The 14,945-nt window shown below is 44.0% G+C and overlaps 2 protein-coding genes across 7 annotated transcripts in view; one reads left to right on the top strand and one right to left on the bottom strand.

Annotated features, from left to right (window-relative positions):
- Positions 1–4,066, bottom strand: part of Pbld (phenazine biosynthesis like protein domain containing) — a 26,501-nt gene extending 22,435 nt beyond the window's left edge. Inside the window, exon 1 of one of the 2 annotated variants that reach the window (XM_008832649.3) lies at positions 3,942–4,066. The gene's annotated coding sequence lies outside the window, so the exon portion shown is untranslated. Of the gene's footprint in view, positions 1–3,307; positions 3,434–3,941 lie in introns of those variants that run through there. The other variant, XM_017798043.2, reaches the window with a different exon arrangement.
- On the top strand, positions 3,306–14,402 carry Hnrnph3 (heterogeneous nuclear ribonucleoprotein H3). 5 transcript variants are annotated; one of them, XM_008832652.3, is made up of 10 exons: positions 3,306–3,444; positions 9,231–9,367; positions 9,868–10,006; positions 10,521–10,660; positions 11,157–11,243; positions 11,419–11,534; positions 12,782–12,917; positions 13,195–13,290; positions 13,481–13,573; positions 13,687–14,402. In XM_008832652.3, exons 2-10 carry the CDS (start codon positions 9,256–9,258, stop codon positions 13,761–13,763), a joined length of 996 nt encoding a protein of 331 aa, XP_008830874.1. In that variant the 5' UTR covers positions 3,306–3,444; positions 9,231–9,255; the 3' UTR covers positions 13,764–14,402. The 5 variants fall into 5 exon arrangements, with proteins under 5 accessions (XP_008830874.1, XP_008830872.1, XP_008830873.1 ...); XM_008832650.3 differs by having other exon boundaries at positions 10,521–10,705; XM_008832651.3 differs by lacking the exon at positions 3,306–3,444 and adding an exon at positions 4,055–4,184 and having other exon boundaries at positions 10,521–10,705.
- The last annotated feature ends 543 nt before the right edge of the window (positions 14,403–14,945 follow it).

Below are 14,945 nucleotides of genomic sequence, written 5' to 3'. Positions count from 1 at the left end.
CTGTAAGAACAACCAGTGTTCTTAACCGCTGAGCCATCCCTCCAGCCCCCTTGATTTTTTTTTTTTTTAATTAAATTCATTACTGAGGAAAAATCCAACCTTTAAGTACCTTTTTTAGGCTTCTAGAATTACTGGGTTGCTTCTTAAATGAAAAAAAAAAAAGGTCTGCTTAAAGGAATGGATTCACTGGTGACATTTGCCTGTTCAACAGCTAGATGTCCCTAGCCCTCCACTCAAAACACATACAGCCCTCCCTGTCTGTCCGGGAAGTACTGGGGTTTGTTTGGCTATAGGGATGCAGAGCCCCAGTGAGCTGTAAATGGCCTGAACCCAGGCAGGACAATCTCCCTCCCTTTGCCAGTTGCTCAACCTTCCAGATTCCTTTGCCGCTTGAGATGGCTATAGGACTCAGTTAGGGAGTGATTGCTACAGGGATTTGGGGAAAAGATTTTGCTTTCTGATAAAAGGAGCACAGCTAAGAGAAGAGCCTGCCCCACCCTTCCTCTTTTTTCCTGTGTTGAACATGTTGTTGATGCTGGAAGTGCAAAGATCTGGTCTTTGCACCATGAAGGGACAAATAAGATAGAAAGGTAAAATTTAGATGGGGGGGCGCTGGAGAGATGGCTCAGCAGTTAAGAGCACTGGCTGCTCTTGCAGAGGAGCTGGGTTTAATTCCCAGCACCCACATGGCGGCACTCCAGTTCCAGGGGAATCCGAAGCCCTCTTCTGACCTCTGAAACATTGCATGACACGGGTGCACTCACATACACGCAGGCAATACACTCGTACACATAAAAGAAAAATAATAAAAAAATTTTTTAATTTAGACAAGGAAAAATGTGCATGGGATGTTGGTTTATTTATTTGTTTGAGACAGGGTCTCACTGTGTAGCCCTGGCTGGCCCGGAATTCTATGTAGACCAGCTCATAATGATCTGCCTACTTCTGCCTCCCAAGTGCTGGGATCAAATGTATGTGGCCAGCAAGAATGTGGTTTCTGGGGTGTTTGAGACAGGGTCTCACTGTGTAGCTCTCAGTGCTTGGGCTGGAACTCACAAGGTGACCAGGCTGGCCTGGAACTCACATGGTTTTTGATGTTGTAGTTAACCTGCTGGATAACCCCTAGGAGTTCCTATCTCCAAACTTCTTACATAACATCCTGAAGTTTCAAGCCTTGTTAATACATATAGAAGCTAAAATATTTCTCCCCAAAGTTGTACAAGAGTATATTTTGGGTTTCTTTGTCTTTTTGAAGCACGGTCTCCCTGTAGCCCCAGCTGTCCTGGAACTCACTATGTAGACCAGGCTAGCCTTGAACTCACAGAGATAGCAAGGAGGAATTAGGTTGCTAACAGAAAAAATAATAAACTGATTATTCTGGATTGTCAAGGTGGGCCCCAGGTAACCACAAGGATATTTGTGTGTGTGTGTGTGTGTGTGTGTGTGTGTGTGTTCACGTGTGTGTTATTGGGGATTGAACCCAGGGCCTCAGGCATGCTAGGTAAGCACTCAACCCCTGAACTATATGCCCAGCGCAGCTGTGTAATTTAAGCCCATGGAAGGAGGAGCGAGGGAAGAACTGAAAGTGTGGGGCTTGAGTTTTACTAACAGACTAATTACTTTTAAAAGAGAGAACATGCTTCAGACCCTAAATTCAATCCCCAGCTATTTAAAAAAGAAAGGTTTAAAAAGCAAAGGTGTTTAAGGGAGTCACAGAGCTAACAGGACAACAGTTTCAACAAAAATTTCCAGTCAATAAACTAACTTATCTGTAACCACAAAAAGGGTTTAGTGTTACCTAGTTCTATCATTTAACTTTATGACCTTGGGCAACTATTTTCACTTTTCTTGGAAGACGAAACTCACCTGGAAAATGCTCTTTTTCAGAGCTAGACAAAGACAGATGAGCCCAGCACTTTGGGAAGTGGGGAAAGGAGGGTCAGGAGTTCAAACTCATCCTTGGCTACCAAAAATCAAAGACAACGAATTGCTTACTGTGCTTAGTTCAAATGTGAGCTACTGCAGCCACTACATCCTCTTTTGGTTTTTCTGTCTTAATAACGATGACCACAAAGCCCCTCCCCCCTTTCTCTGAGTATTTTGGACTAAAAAAAAATGGCAGTAAGGCACTAATGACCCAGGCAATTCTTACCTGCGACATATTTAAAGTCTGAAGATGAATTAAAGCAGTGAAATGAAAGTTTCCATTACCCCTCAGTTAATTGGCTTTCTATCTCCATTCTACACACTACAAATCTCATGGTAAATAAAATTCATCTTTCCATGCTATGAAGGCTCCATTCCACTAAACGGGCTTTCACAACGTTTGAAGCACAAAGCAATCTTTGGACCGGGCGTTGGAGGGTGATTACAACCTAGCTCCACGTTCACAACCCTAACCCATCCTGCCTCTACTATAGTAAAACCCATTTCCTCCCTTCCCTCGCACTATCTTCGCCCTTTAACTTGTTTTGTTCACCGCTCTTCCCAGAAATTCGACGTGCATTTGTATTAAAACTAACCAAACCGCATGAATCACACAGACTCTTGGTAGCAAGACCCCCCCTCCACCCCCCCACTATCTCCTAGGTGTCTCTTGTAAGCACAATTTTCAGAACTACCAAAGTCTATTTAGAAAACCCTTAGTCTACTGCCACGAGTCGAGGATGAGTCACGGGGATCGTAAGGGACGGAAAATAGAATCGCGGTAGGTAGGAAACCAAACCTGCGAGGTACGACCAGGCAGGCTGCGGGGCGGCTGGCAGCGCTAGGGGTGGAGAGAGCAAAGGGGGAACCCCAGGCCGGGAGCCCGGTGGAAAATTTGTGTCTTACTGGACAAGAAACAGTAACTACATAATGCAAACATGGTGGACGAGAAAAGCCTTTCTCGGGTTTGGGGGTCAGAACCACGTGGCTGTCTTTCAAAGTGGGGTAAGGGGCGGGGCCTGGGGGGTTGACCCCCAGCGGAGCAGGAGCGTCTGCAAACGGCGATACCACGGTTCCGCAGACACCCCCTCCCCCGCCCCCTCCCGTCACGCCCTCCCCGACAGGCAGCAAAGAGGAGCTCTGAGATCTGACGGTTATTGGGTAAGCAAGAAGTACGGAATCCACCTGCCCATCTCACTGGTCCGGTCCACAATGCGCATGCGCACCTCGCACCGCCTTGGCCCCTGGCGGAGCAGCCGGCCAAGTATCGCGAGAGTAGTGCGGCCGCCCGGCTCCTCGCCCCGCCCCCTCTGCCCGGCTCGCTCTCTCCCATCCCCCCAAGTCAGTTGCTCTGCTGCGCAGCTCCCTCAGCGGTTGCTACCTTCAGAGACGGTTGGGGAAAACCGTTGTGGGGAACTCGACCCGGGACGCACGGCGTGTCCCCGCCCACGGCCCGACCTCGGCGAGCACCGGCGCCGGCGTGGCCAGCGCCCGACTGGTTATCTGAAGTAGAAGGGGGTAGGTTGGGCCGGCCGTGCGGAGAGCGGAGTCGGGGGGTCGACGAGGGAGCCCGGGAGCGGGTGGAGGGTGTGGAGCTCGCCGCTCCGGCCTCGGGCGGTGTCTAGCCTGGAGAACGCCCAGCTTGGGGCGCTGCGGCCGGGCCGGGCGGAACTCGAGCCCGGAGCTAAAACCAAGTCGGAGCCCTAGGCCCATCCGGCCGCCTTTCCCCGCTTTCCCCGGGCCGCCGCCATCTTGGAGCCGGTGGCGCGGTCCGGTCGCCTTCCCGCCTTTATCAGTTCGGGCTACTGTTTTGTTCTCCAGCTTCCGGAAAGTGCTTCGGAAAGCCGATGGCGGAGGGTTGGGTCGGGGCTCCCGGGAAGGTGAGGTCAGGCCGGGAGCCCGGAGACTTGCGCCGCGCACTTCGGGTGGAAATGGCGCCCGGCGGGCCTCCCTCCCGTGTCCTCCCGCCGGTCCTCCCTCTGCCCGTCTTCCCTCCGAGGTCTCGGCGGGGCTACCTGGACGGCGAGGCCCAATGACGCAGATTGCCGGGGAGAGGCGGGGGCTGGGGAAGGCAGAGCCGGTGGCGGCGCGGCGCCCCTTTCCCAGGCCCGGGACAAAGGAGACCGCCGCTGTCTTTTGTAACCCGGTGGCTTGTGCGCCCGGGCCAGGCCGGAGAAAGGCAGCTCCCTGGTCTCCCGGGAGAGAGGACGCTTAGCCGGCCCCTACAGTCCAGATTTGGAACTTCGGGGATAAAAAGAGTACGTACACATCGTCCGGAGGGTACATCTTTGTTCTCCAGGGTTACAGTTTATGAAGACTAATTTTGTTAAGAAAAATGGGTGGTTCATCCAATAGGAATGGAATGAAATGGGTATATTCAAGTAGATCGGAGCCCAGTGACATATAACGGATTTTTGAACTTTTGGGCCGGGATAGGTAGATTAGTGATGGGTTTTGTGTAGATTAGAAGTTGGTTTTAAGTAGGCGTTTTACTTTTGGGAACACAACCAGTCATGGCACAACGATGTATGTGTATATACGAAGAGTTCTATACCTTTTTTTTTTTCTTTTTATGTGTATGCGTGTATTGCCTGCATGTAGGTAAGTGCACGCGTGTCGTGCAATGTCCGGGAGGACAGAAGAGGCTGTTGGATCCCCTGAAACTGTAGTTAGGGACAGTTGTTAGCTGCCAAGTGGGTGCTGGGAGATTTGAACCCAGGTTTTCTGCAAGAACAACCAGCTTCTTAAACAGCCATCTCTCCAGTCCCATTGTGTTGTGATTTTCACTGAAGACAGTAAACAGGAAAAAGGACACCCTGCCTGAAAATGGTTAAAGAGAAGTCTTTTATGTACTTTCCAAGCTTTAAACACCAAAGCTGGAAAAAAAGACCAACATATTGTTGATATTCTGTGATAGTGTGTCACAGATTGCCAAAGAAAAACCTAGTAGTGACATTTGCCTGTACTGCTAGCACTGGGGAGGCTGAGGTGGGAGGAATTTGATTTTGGTACATTCGGGGTCATCTAGGGCTACAAAGTAAGACTCTGCCTCAAAAGGGGGACAGCAGGTCCATGGGGCTCAGCGGTTAACACTGAATGGAAAAGACCCAGGTTCGAATCCCAGCACCCACATGGCAGCTAACAACTGTAACTCCAGTTCCAAGGGATCCTACAGCCTCTTCTGTCATCCGAAGGCATTGCGCCTACACAGGTGCACTTGCCTACATGCAGGCAATACAAATTTAAAAAAAATACTTTTTTTAAAAGCGTGGTGGGGGGGGAGCAGGTCCTTGGGGCTTAGATAGTACAGATAGCCTGGAATCAACCCTAAAGCACAAAGTGATGTGGATTCAAGGTTCCTTAATGGGATTACACTAAAGACAGTTTTCCTTCTGGTTGTCTGAGTTGGGATCTTGCTATTATAACTAGGTATGTACTGCAGGCTGGTCCCCAAGCCGCCTTCCTCAGCTTCCCAAGTGCTGGGATCATGGCCTTTTTTCTTTTTGAAGCAGGGGTTGTCTTGCTGTTGCCCAGACTGACTTTAACAGGCGTAGATTGCTTCTGCCTCTGAAGTGCTGGGATTGCAGCTGGAGCCACCATCCTAGTTCAAGTCCACCCACCATCTCTTGTTGGAATTCTGTTTCTGTGGTTTTTACATTACAGTTGTCAAATTACCATGACAGTCTAATTTTACAGCACATTTATTCCAAAAAGAAGGCATTCTTTTTGGGTTTTGTTCTTGTTGATTTTGTCTCATCTTTTTGACAAAACTGTCAGCAGCTATAGCCCCAGCTGACCTTGAACTTGATATGTAGACCAGGCTGGCCTTGATCTTGTTTTGAGACAGGATCTCCCTATAGCCCCAGCTGGCCTGGAACTCTTGGCAGACCAGGTTGGCCTGGATCAGTGATCTGCCTGTCTGCCTCTCCCCAGTGCTGGGATTAAAGGCCTATGTCACCACACCTGGCTTAGACTAGTTTTTGTTAATTGCCTTCAGATATGGAATGGAAAGTCACTCAGTGAAATAGTTTGTGATCCAAATCTGGCTAGCTTTTCCTGGATAAATACTGTTAATTTAATCCGAAGGAGAGAACTGACTCCCACAAGTTGTCCACTGACCTCCACATGCTCCTTGGCAGGAGGGCTCCCATATGCAGCATGGGCACAGTAAATCAGTGTAACAAGGGGAATTGTTAGTAGTTAGTGGTTTTTCATTTAGAATACTTGGTTGTTTTCATAAGGCCTTTCTCATTAGTACCAGCAGATTCCAGACACAGAAATGTTAAGTTTTATGCTTTATTTGGGGGGGGGGGTCTTTTTGAGAAGACAGGGTCTCCCTGTAGCCCCAGCTGTCCTGGAACTCAACTTTGTAGACCAGGCTGGCCTTAAACGCACAAAGATCCGCCCTGTAGCCCCAGCTGTCCTGGAACTCAACTTTGTAGACCAGGCTGGCCTTAAACGCACAGAGCACAGAGATCCACCTTTCTCTGCCTCCCGAGTGCTGGGATTGAAGGCGTGCACCACCACGCCTGGCCCGTCTTATGCTTTTTTAAGAAGCGCTTTTCCGTGCATTTATTACTGAAGTACAAGTCTGTATTTTATTACAGTCTTCACCCAGCTGTCCTGGAACTCAACTTTGTAGACCAGGCTGGCCTTAAACGCACAGAGCACAGAGATCCACCTTTCTCTGCCTCCCGAGTGCTGGGATTGAAGGCGTGCACCACCACGCCTGGCCCGTCTTATGCTTTTTTAAGAAGCGCTTTTCCGTGCATTTATTACTGAAGTACAAGTCTGTATTTTATTACAGTCTTCACATTGGGGCAGGGGGAGAGTGTCCTAAGCTGGGTGTCATGGTGCTGGCCTGTATCCCAGAATTGATGTTGAAATTGAAGACTTGAAGGCCAAAGCTTGGTGTGGGCGAGGCTGAAGCAGGAGGACAGCTGTGCCTTGAAGGCGAATCCAAGCTATAGAGACCCTCTTCATAAGGAAAGGAGGTTGAGGCCAAACTGAGTTCATACTGTCTGCAAAAGCAGTATTCCGAATTGAGGAAGAGAAAAACCACAGAAGCACCATGTGTGAGAAGGGGGAGGATTTGTTTTGTGGTGCTGGGGATTGAATCTGTGGCCTCATGCATGGTAGGTAGGCACACTTCTCTACCTTTGAGCTGTATCTCTGGTTCTTGTTTTCTGTTTGGTTTTTAAGAAAATGGGAGAGGGAGGGCTGAAAATGGTTTCCTATCCTTTACAGTTCAGATGTTTTGTGGTATATTTCATTGGTTTTACAGGGCCCATAAAGTCTTAAAATTGTCACCAGAGAATGTTTACTCTGAAGCAGGCCAGAACCAGAATTTAAATAGTTCTTGTAAAACACAGCAGTGAGGTGTTGGCACCTATTTTATAGTTGAATATCAGACTCACAAGTTAAGTATTTTAAGTAGGCAGTAAATGGCAGAGTAGTGAGTCACTCAAAACCATGCTTTTGTTGTTATTGTTGGTTGGTTGGTTGCTGGCCTGGAACTCACAGAGAGCCACCTGCTTCTGCCTCCCAAGTGCTGGGATTAAAGGTGTGTGCCACCATGCCCAGCTCTTAAATTTTTATCAAATCTGTACCTAAGAATCAGTTGTGCCAATTTAAAAATGTTTTTCCCATTTTGGTCCTGTCCCTAGAGTGGTAACGACTTCATTTTTGAAACCAGATGGGCTCAGAACGTATCTCCTGGCACACACAAGACGTGTAGAGATTAAGAACCACTTTTGGAAAAGTTAAATATTACCTTAATGCATGGATCATTTTATTCCAAGGGCTGGTGCCTGCTACTCTACTGCCTCTCTATACATTCCTAAGCTCTTTGATGAAACTCTAGAAAGGGAAATTTTTGTTTACTGCTCTTTTTTTTTCTTTTCTTGACAGTCTCATGTAATAAGGCTAGCCTTGGCCTTCTGAATTCACCTCTTGTTTCAGCCTCCCCATTGCTAGGATTGCAGGAGTATACTGTCACAGGGTTCAGAAAACTAGAGATCTTAACCCTTATAGATGCTGCCTCTAATGGATGATTATCATGGAATTAACCATTAGTGAATGGTGTTAACATGAAATATCTTGAAGCGTAAAAGAATCAAGTGAAGAAATTGTTTACAGGGGAGGAGGTGAGGGAAAAAAGGTTTGGAATATTCAGGTGAGTAGAATTCCTACAGCTGCAGATGAGGTGTGAGAGCTGGTAAGTTTCCGCAGCTGAAGGACTTCTGCATTAGCCTCTTGAAAATGGTCTGGAATTTTGAAAGCAAAGGTGGCTGGCTGCCTCTGGGGAAGTAACTGGCTGTGGCAAGGGTGTGTGTGCATTTTGAGGAAGGAGGGGGCTTATTGTGTGAATATACTACCTTTTATTGAAACCCTCTTGATTAAAAAGATAAAGCAGTAAGCATACTGGTTGTATACATCCTCAGTGATTCCCAAACATCTTCACAATATGTTACTGCTGAAAGACATTCACTTTGATGGGTTTGTTAGGTCTCTGTGGAGTCCTAGCTTGTCTCATATCATAGCCCTCCTGTCTCAACCTCCCAAGTACTGGGATCTTGGGGGGTGCACTGCTATGCCTCACTTGGCATCTGGTTGGGTGTTTTGCTTTTTTTTTTTTTTTTTGAGACCGGCACAGCTGGCCTGGAACTCTATGTAGACGAGACCGGCTTTGATTTCAGAGATCTGCCTTTGGCATTTGGTTTTGAGTAACCTTTGACCTCTATTTTATTTTTGAAGCAGGGCCTCTTGTAGCCCAGGCTGGCCTCAAATTGCCAGGTAGTCAAAGGATGACCTGGAGCGCTGCCTCTCAAGTGCTAGTATTGCAGCCTGGCTACATTGCCTTTTTGTTTTTGTTTTTTAACTTCTCAATTTGAACAATGACTGCTATATACTTTCCAAATGAGTCAGACTTTAAACAACTTGCAGTTGGGCAGGTGACTTGAGCCTATCTATAATCCCAGCAGGAGGCCTTCTTGAGGTTTAGGCTAGCCTAGACTACCAAGTAAGACCTTGTTTCAAAACAATTAAAATAATAAGTAATCTGGAATTAGAATCATACGTTTTTATTAGGCAATCAGTATGTAAGTAGTTCGATCAGAGGCTGTTGAGTTTCATTGAAGCCTTTCTGAACTCCTGTAGAAAATTAATAAGCCATTGTGTTGTGGGTTGTCACAGGAGTTACTTTAGCTCCTGTATTTCCTGCTGTGGCACTTCTGAAGTGTTTTTTGTTTGGCCTCTTGATAAGAGTATATTTTAACTCCTGTATGTGCTTGTTTATTTCTTAGAGCATTTAAATCAAACGGTATTGAGATGGATTGGGTTATGAAACATAATGGTCCAAATGACGCTAGTGATGGGACGGTACGACTTCGTGGACTACCATTTGGTTGCAGCAAAGAGGAAATAGTTCAGTTCTTTCAAGGTACCTCTAGTATTAGTCAAAGTTTAGTAGTATTTTAATTGCATATTTTTAGTGTCTTGCTCAGTTTTCGATTTGTAGAATCCATTTGATTTGGGACTTGTAATTGTGATAATCTTGGTTATATATTAAAATAAACATGTGCTCCAGTTACTATTCAGTACAGAATGTATAGAGTATATAAAGTTAATTGATGTGCAGTTAATTGAGAATAATTGTGGACATTAGCTATGAGTTAGCATTTTGGAGCACAGTTAAATTTAATTTGTAGTTTTTTCCATGTAATATAGGTGAGCTTTTAGAGTGTAATTTTAAAAGACATTGGTTACAAAATATTTAATCCAGTGATACTTGAAAAATATTCCATTTGTATTATGGGGTGATGGGAAATTAAGCCTTTTGTTTTGTTTTCTTTAGACTTGTTTTAAATAATTGATTCAGATGGGAATGTTTCAGCCTTTAACACTGTTCCCCTTGATGGGGTATTTGTCCTTGGGTTAAAGGGTTGGAAATCGTGCCAAATGGGATAACATTGACGATGGACTACCAGGGGAGAAGCACAGGGGAGGCCTTCGTGCAGTTTGCTTCAAAGGAGATAGCAGAAAATGCTCTGGGGAAACACAAGGAAAGAATAGGGCACAGGTGGGGATGGAGAGTTTGGGATGGTGTTAAATTTTTATTTTTGGGGGTTGTGGGTCACTTACTTAAATGGGGGGGTAACCATAACATTTTTCTGGGGTAGTTTTTAAAGAATTGATAATTATCTAAATTTAACATGGAAACTACAGATTTGGGTGGGGAATTGATGCTAATAGTTTAAATTAAAATTAGATTGTTTCCATTTCTTTATAGGATGTTGTTAAATGTTTTTGTATAATCACCTATTTTTCTTAAACACCTATCATGTACTAAAGGCAACAAACTAAAATAAATTGATCATTAATTGCTTTCAAATCACTCAATTTGTCTATGTAAAACTTAAATATTTAATATTTAAGTTTGTAGGTATAAAATGTTTGTTACCTTATGGTTTATTTAGGCAATTTAAATTGGGTTATGTACTTAGATGTAGAAAAGCTTACTGCATTTTGCCCATTATCTAATTTACTCTAATGCATTCATGCTGAAGCCTGTACCTTAAACCATTTTTGAATAGGTATATTGAGATCTTCAGGAGCAGCAGGAGTGAAATCAAAGGATTTTATGATCCACCAAGAAGATTGCTGGGACAGCGACCCGGACCCTATGATAGACCACTAGGAGGAAGAGGGGGTTATTATGGAGCTGGGCGTGGAAGTATGTATGACAGAATGCGGCGAGGAGGTGATGGATATGATGGTGGTATGTGTAATGAACAAAGGTTCTGTTGTCATTTTCTTGGTGTTCCTGACACTTTGTCAAGAAATACAGAAATGGCAGTAATTTCAGTACCTATGAAGTTTTCAAACCTGATGATGAAAACATGGATTCCCACGACCAACTGTGGAACTTGACTGATGCACATACTGGGCACCTAGGAAACTTAATGCAAAAATAAAAATGAAGATAATTGGTATATTTTCTTCTTGGTGTAAAGATGAGATTGATTTTCATGTTGCGTCTGAATTTATCCTGTGAAGGTTTTTAATTTCCATCAAGTGTTAAATGCTTTGTTTATATGGGCCAAGTTGGTGGCAGACATGTGACGAAGAAGCTAAAAGACTGTTTGCCACAAAATAAGATTTTTGTAAACTAGCCTACAAAATTAATCTTTCAGAAAGGTATTCACGTCTTTTTCCTTCAATTTGTACAGGCTATGGAGGTTTTGATGACTATGGTGGTTATAATAATTACGGCTATGGAAATGAGGGCTTTGATGACAGAATGAGAGACGGAAGAGGTAAACCAAAAATACTTTCATTCTGAAATATTTCCTTTGTAAAGTTTCAGGGTAATGTGACTTCGGAAATAGTTAATAGAAGCCTATTTCAGTACATTCCTTTATAGGGATTTTATATCTTGCCATATGTATGAGTCCATAATGATTTATAATCTTGGTAAATTTTATCTTTTAGGTATGGGAGGACATGGCTATGGCGGAGCTGGTGATGCAAGTTCAGGTTTTCATGGTGGTCATTTTGTACACATGAGAGGGCTGCCTTTCCGTGCAACTGAAAATGACATTGCTAATGTGAGTAATTGTGGTTTTATACTTGGTGTTTCTGTCTGTCATTATTACTGCTTTGTTTTGAGACAGGGTCTCAATGTAGTTCAGACTAAACTAGAACTTGGCAACCCTCCTAACTTGGCTTCCCAAGTGCTGGGATTATGTGCAACCACTATGATAGGCTGACTCCCATACTTCATGTTTGATAGTTAATGCCAAGATCCAGGAGGCCCTGGGTTCCACTCCCAACATCACAGAAAAACTTGAGTGTAAAGACTATAAGAGCCAGGCATGGTGGCATGCACCTCTAATCCCAGCATACAAGCGTCAGAAGCATGCAGATCTCTGAGATCAAGGGCTAATATCAAATAAGGGGCTGGAGAGGTGGCTCAGTGGTTAAGAGCACTGGCTGCTCTTGCAGAGGACCTGGGTTTGCTTCCCAGCAGCCAACAACTGTCCCTAACTCCAGTTCCAGGGGATCTGATGCTCTCTTCTGATCTCGGCAGGCACTGCACAACATGGGTACATTTTAAGACCAAATAAATAAATGAGGATGTGGAGAGATGGCTCAGCACTTAAGAGCACTGACTGATCTTGCAGAGGACCCTAGTTTGCTTCCCAGTGCCTACATGGCTAACAACCATCCATACCTCTAGTTCCAGGGGGATCCAACACCCTCTTCTGGCCTTCATAGGCATTGTACACCCAGCTGCACTTAATGGAGTTTAAACATTTACACACATAAATTGAAATAATTATCTACCTTACCTGTAATCATTGATACGTATTTGTGCCCTACATAAAATTTCAAGTAACTAAAAAGTATGTTCATAAAATAATTAGGAATAGTGGAAGACTGGTCAAACAGGTAGGATTTTCGTTTCCATAGTAGGGTCTGAAACAACCGCAAATTCAAGGTACTCCTGTTTCAGTCTCCTGAGTACTAGGATTGAAAGTGTACCTCATAGGTCATGCTAGGCACTTTTTTTGGTGCTGGGGATTGAACCTGGGGCCTAATACATGCTAGGCAAGGGCTCTGTTGTGGAGCTATAGCCACAGTTCGGCGATTTTCATTTTAAATATGTACTCCCTGTTGTCTGATATGACCCAAGCTGAGCACCTCTATAGCCAGGGATGATCTTGACCTGCCTATACCTCCAAAATGCTGGAGTTACAGGCTGTAGCCTTCATAGACCCTTGGTAGTTAATTAGCTTAGCAACATAGAGCAGTGGAATAACTGGAATAAAAAAGTAATAATTGTTTTATTTAGTTCTTCTCACCACTAAATCCAATACGAGTTCATATTGATATTGGAGCCGATGGCAGAGCAACAGGAGAAGCAGATGTAGAGTTTGTGACACATGAAGATGCAGTAGCTGCCATGTCCAAAGATAAAAATAACATGCGTAAGTGCTGTCCTTCGCATGCTATCTTTTTTCTAGGTGTATGAGTTTGTGCAATGTTTGTTTAAAAATATAGTGTCATAAGAAGCTCTCGTATTCCTGGAGCTTAAAACTGTTGTCATGTAAATGTTTGACCTTTATGGCTACCTTAAATAAACTGATTTATCTGCACATGAATCTACTTTAATACTAGCTGACTTTTAATTGATATGTTTGGTCCAACAGACCTTTCTCTCCACTATTACTCTCACACTCCCCGTCCCCTTTTTTTCCCTTAAAGAACATCGATACATTGAGCTCTTCTTGAATTCTACCCCTGGAGGTGGCTCTGGAATGGGAGGTTCTGGAATGGGAGGCTATGGCAGAGATGGAATGGGTATGTAAGTTTTGTTTTTTCAGGTGGGTAGGGGTGGGGTTCTCACGTAGCCCAGGCTGCCTTAAAACTCTTCCTGCCTTATTAGCAATTCAGCATGTCCCCACAAGCCTAGCCACATACACTTTTTAAAATAAACAGTGTTGGCTACTTGCCAGTCAGCATCAGTGTTTCTCTTTTTGTGTGTGTAAAGATAACCAAGGAGGATATGGATCTGTTGGAAGAATGGGAATGGGGAACAACTACAGTGGAGGGTACGGCACACCTGATGGCTTGGGCGGTTATGGTAAGTGATTGTTTTTTTGGTTTGTGGTGGTACCCATAATTAAAGTGTAGGTGGTACTTCTAATGCCTTTTGTGGACATCCCTGATAACTGTTCTTAATGTCTTTTTCTTAAGGTCGTGGTGGTGGAGGCAGTGGAGGTTACTATGGGCAAGGCGGCATGAGTGGAGGCGGATGGCGTGGGATGTACTGAAAACAAGACCAACACAAATCCTAACCACAGCATCTGGTCTACTAGGCTTTCTTACAGATTTCATTTCTTTTGTATTTTAAGAACTTTATATGACTGAAGGAATGTGTTTTCAAAATATTATTTGGTAAAGCAACAGACTGTGATGGGAAAAAAACTGTTTTCAGTAGGTTTTATTTGTTGCATACTTTGACTTAATAAATTTTTATATTCAAACCACTGGTGTTGGTACTTTTTATATATAGTTGCTCCTACTAAGGATGTGCTGCCTTCATGAGATTTGGGTTGATGTGTTTTACTGTTAGCAATACAAAAAGTAGTACAGTGTGATGTTCAAGGACAAACTTGGCGTAAACTGCAGCTCTTACTAAGCAGGCATCTGGGATAGATTGAGTAGTGTAACTTTTTCTTCTGGACAGCACTGTAAATAAAAAGCCTAAAGATGAGTTCAGGTGGCTTTAGGAATGCTAGTTCTGTATTTTTCCAATGTCATCTATCAAGCATAGCTCTGAATGACCTAAGCAGTATCTGGATTTTTAAATATTCACAATTTGTGTTATAAATTATGAACTTTAGGGAGTGGGAAAGTTAGAAGTTGACATTTATAGCCCTAGATTTTCAAGTAAAATTCCTTCTGCACCTGACCAAAGTACCAAAAATATTTCTAGAAAGTAGAGGGCATCACATGTTTTCAGTTTCTTACCCTAAGGAAAGGTGGTTTTTAATTGTATGAATTGACTATTTAAGAAAGTGCAAACCAACTCAGAACAATCCTGCAGCTGGAGTTTGCATCTGATAGCAGCTTTGAGTACTTACGATGTTATACAAGGAAAGGGTGCTTTTTCATATTGCTTTGATCAATACTGCTTTTTTGCAAATTGGCTAATGGATCAAAATGAAACCTGTCAATGTGAATTCAGTTATTAAACTTGTTTTTTGCTACAAATGTTATTCATGTAATAAATGTCAGTGTGGGAGAAAAAGGAATGTTGTCTGTCCTAGATTAATTTGTGTCAGTTACTAATTGTAATTCACGTTTCTAGAAAACACTGTTATGTCAAAATTGAGATTTCAGAAACAGTGACTCCAAGGAGTGATTTCTTGGTCAAGAAAAGGGAGTGCCATAGCCTGTGTATTAAGACTGACCTAAAGCAACTAGAGGCTTAGCCCTGTGCCTCCTACAGA

Source organism: Nannospalax galili, unplaced genomic scaffold (genome assembly GCF_000622305.1).
Source record: "Nannospalax galili isolate Female #2095 unplaced genomic scaffold, S.galili_v1.0 scaffold156, whole genome shotgun sequence".
In the NCBI taxonomy this organism is placed as follows: Eukaryota; Metazoa; Chordata; class Mammalia; order Rodentia; family Spalacidae; genus Nannospalax; species Nannospalax galili.
The sequence above is the reverse complement of the archived record's forward strand: the minus strand, read 5'-3'. Positions and strand labels throughout refer to the sequence as shown.

Bases quoted from the DNA above. Each gene is read 5' to 3' on its own strand.
- Hnrnph3 (XM_008832650.3), top strand. From the start codon at position 9,256: ATGGATTGGGTTATGAAACATAATGGTCCAAATGACGCTAGTGATGGG. The intron at 10,007-10,520 runs GTGGGGATGGAG...ATTTTTGAATAG, and splicing joins AAGGAAAGAATAGGGCACAG to GTATATTGAGATCTTCAGGA. The intron at 13,291-13,480 runs GTATGTAAGTTT...GTGTGTGTAAAG, and splicing joins CTATGGCAGAGATGGAATGG to ATAACCAAGGAGGATATGGA.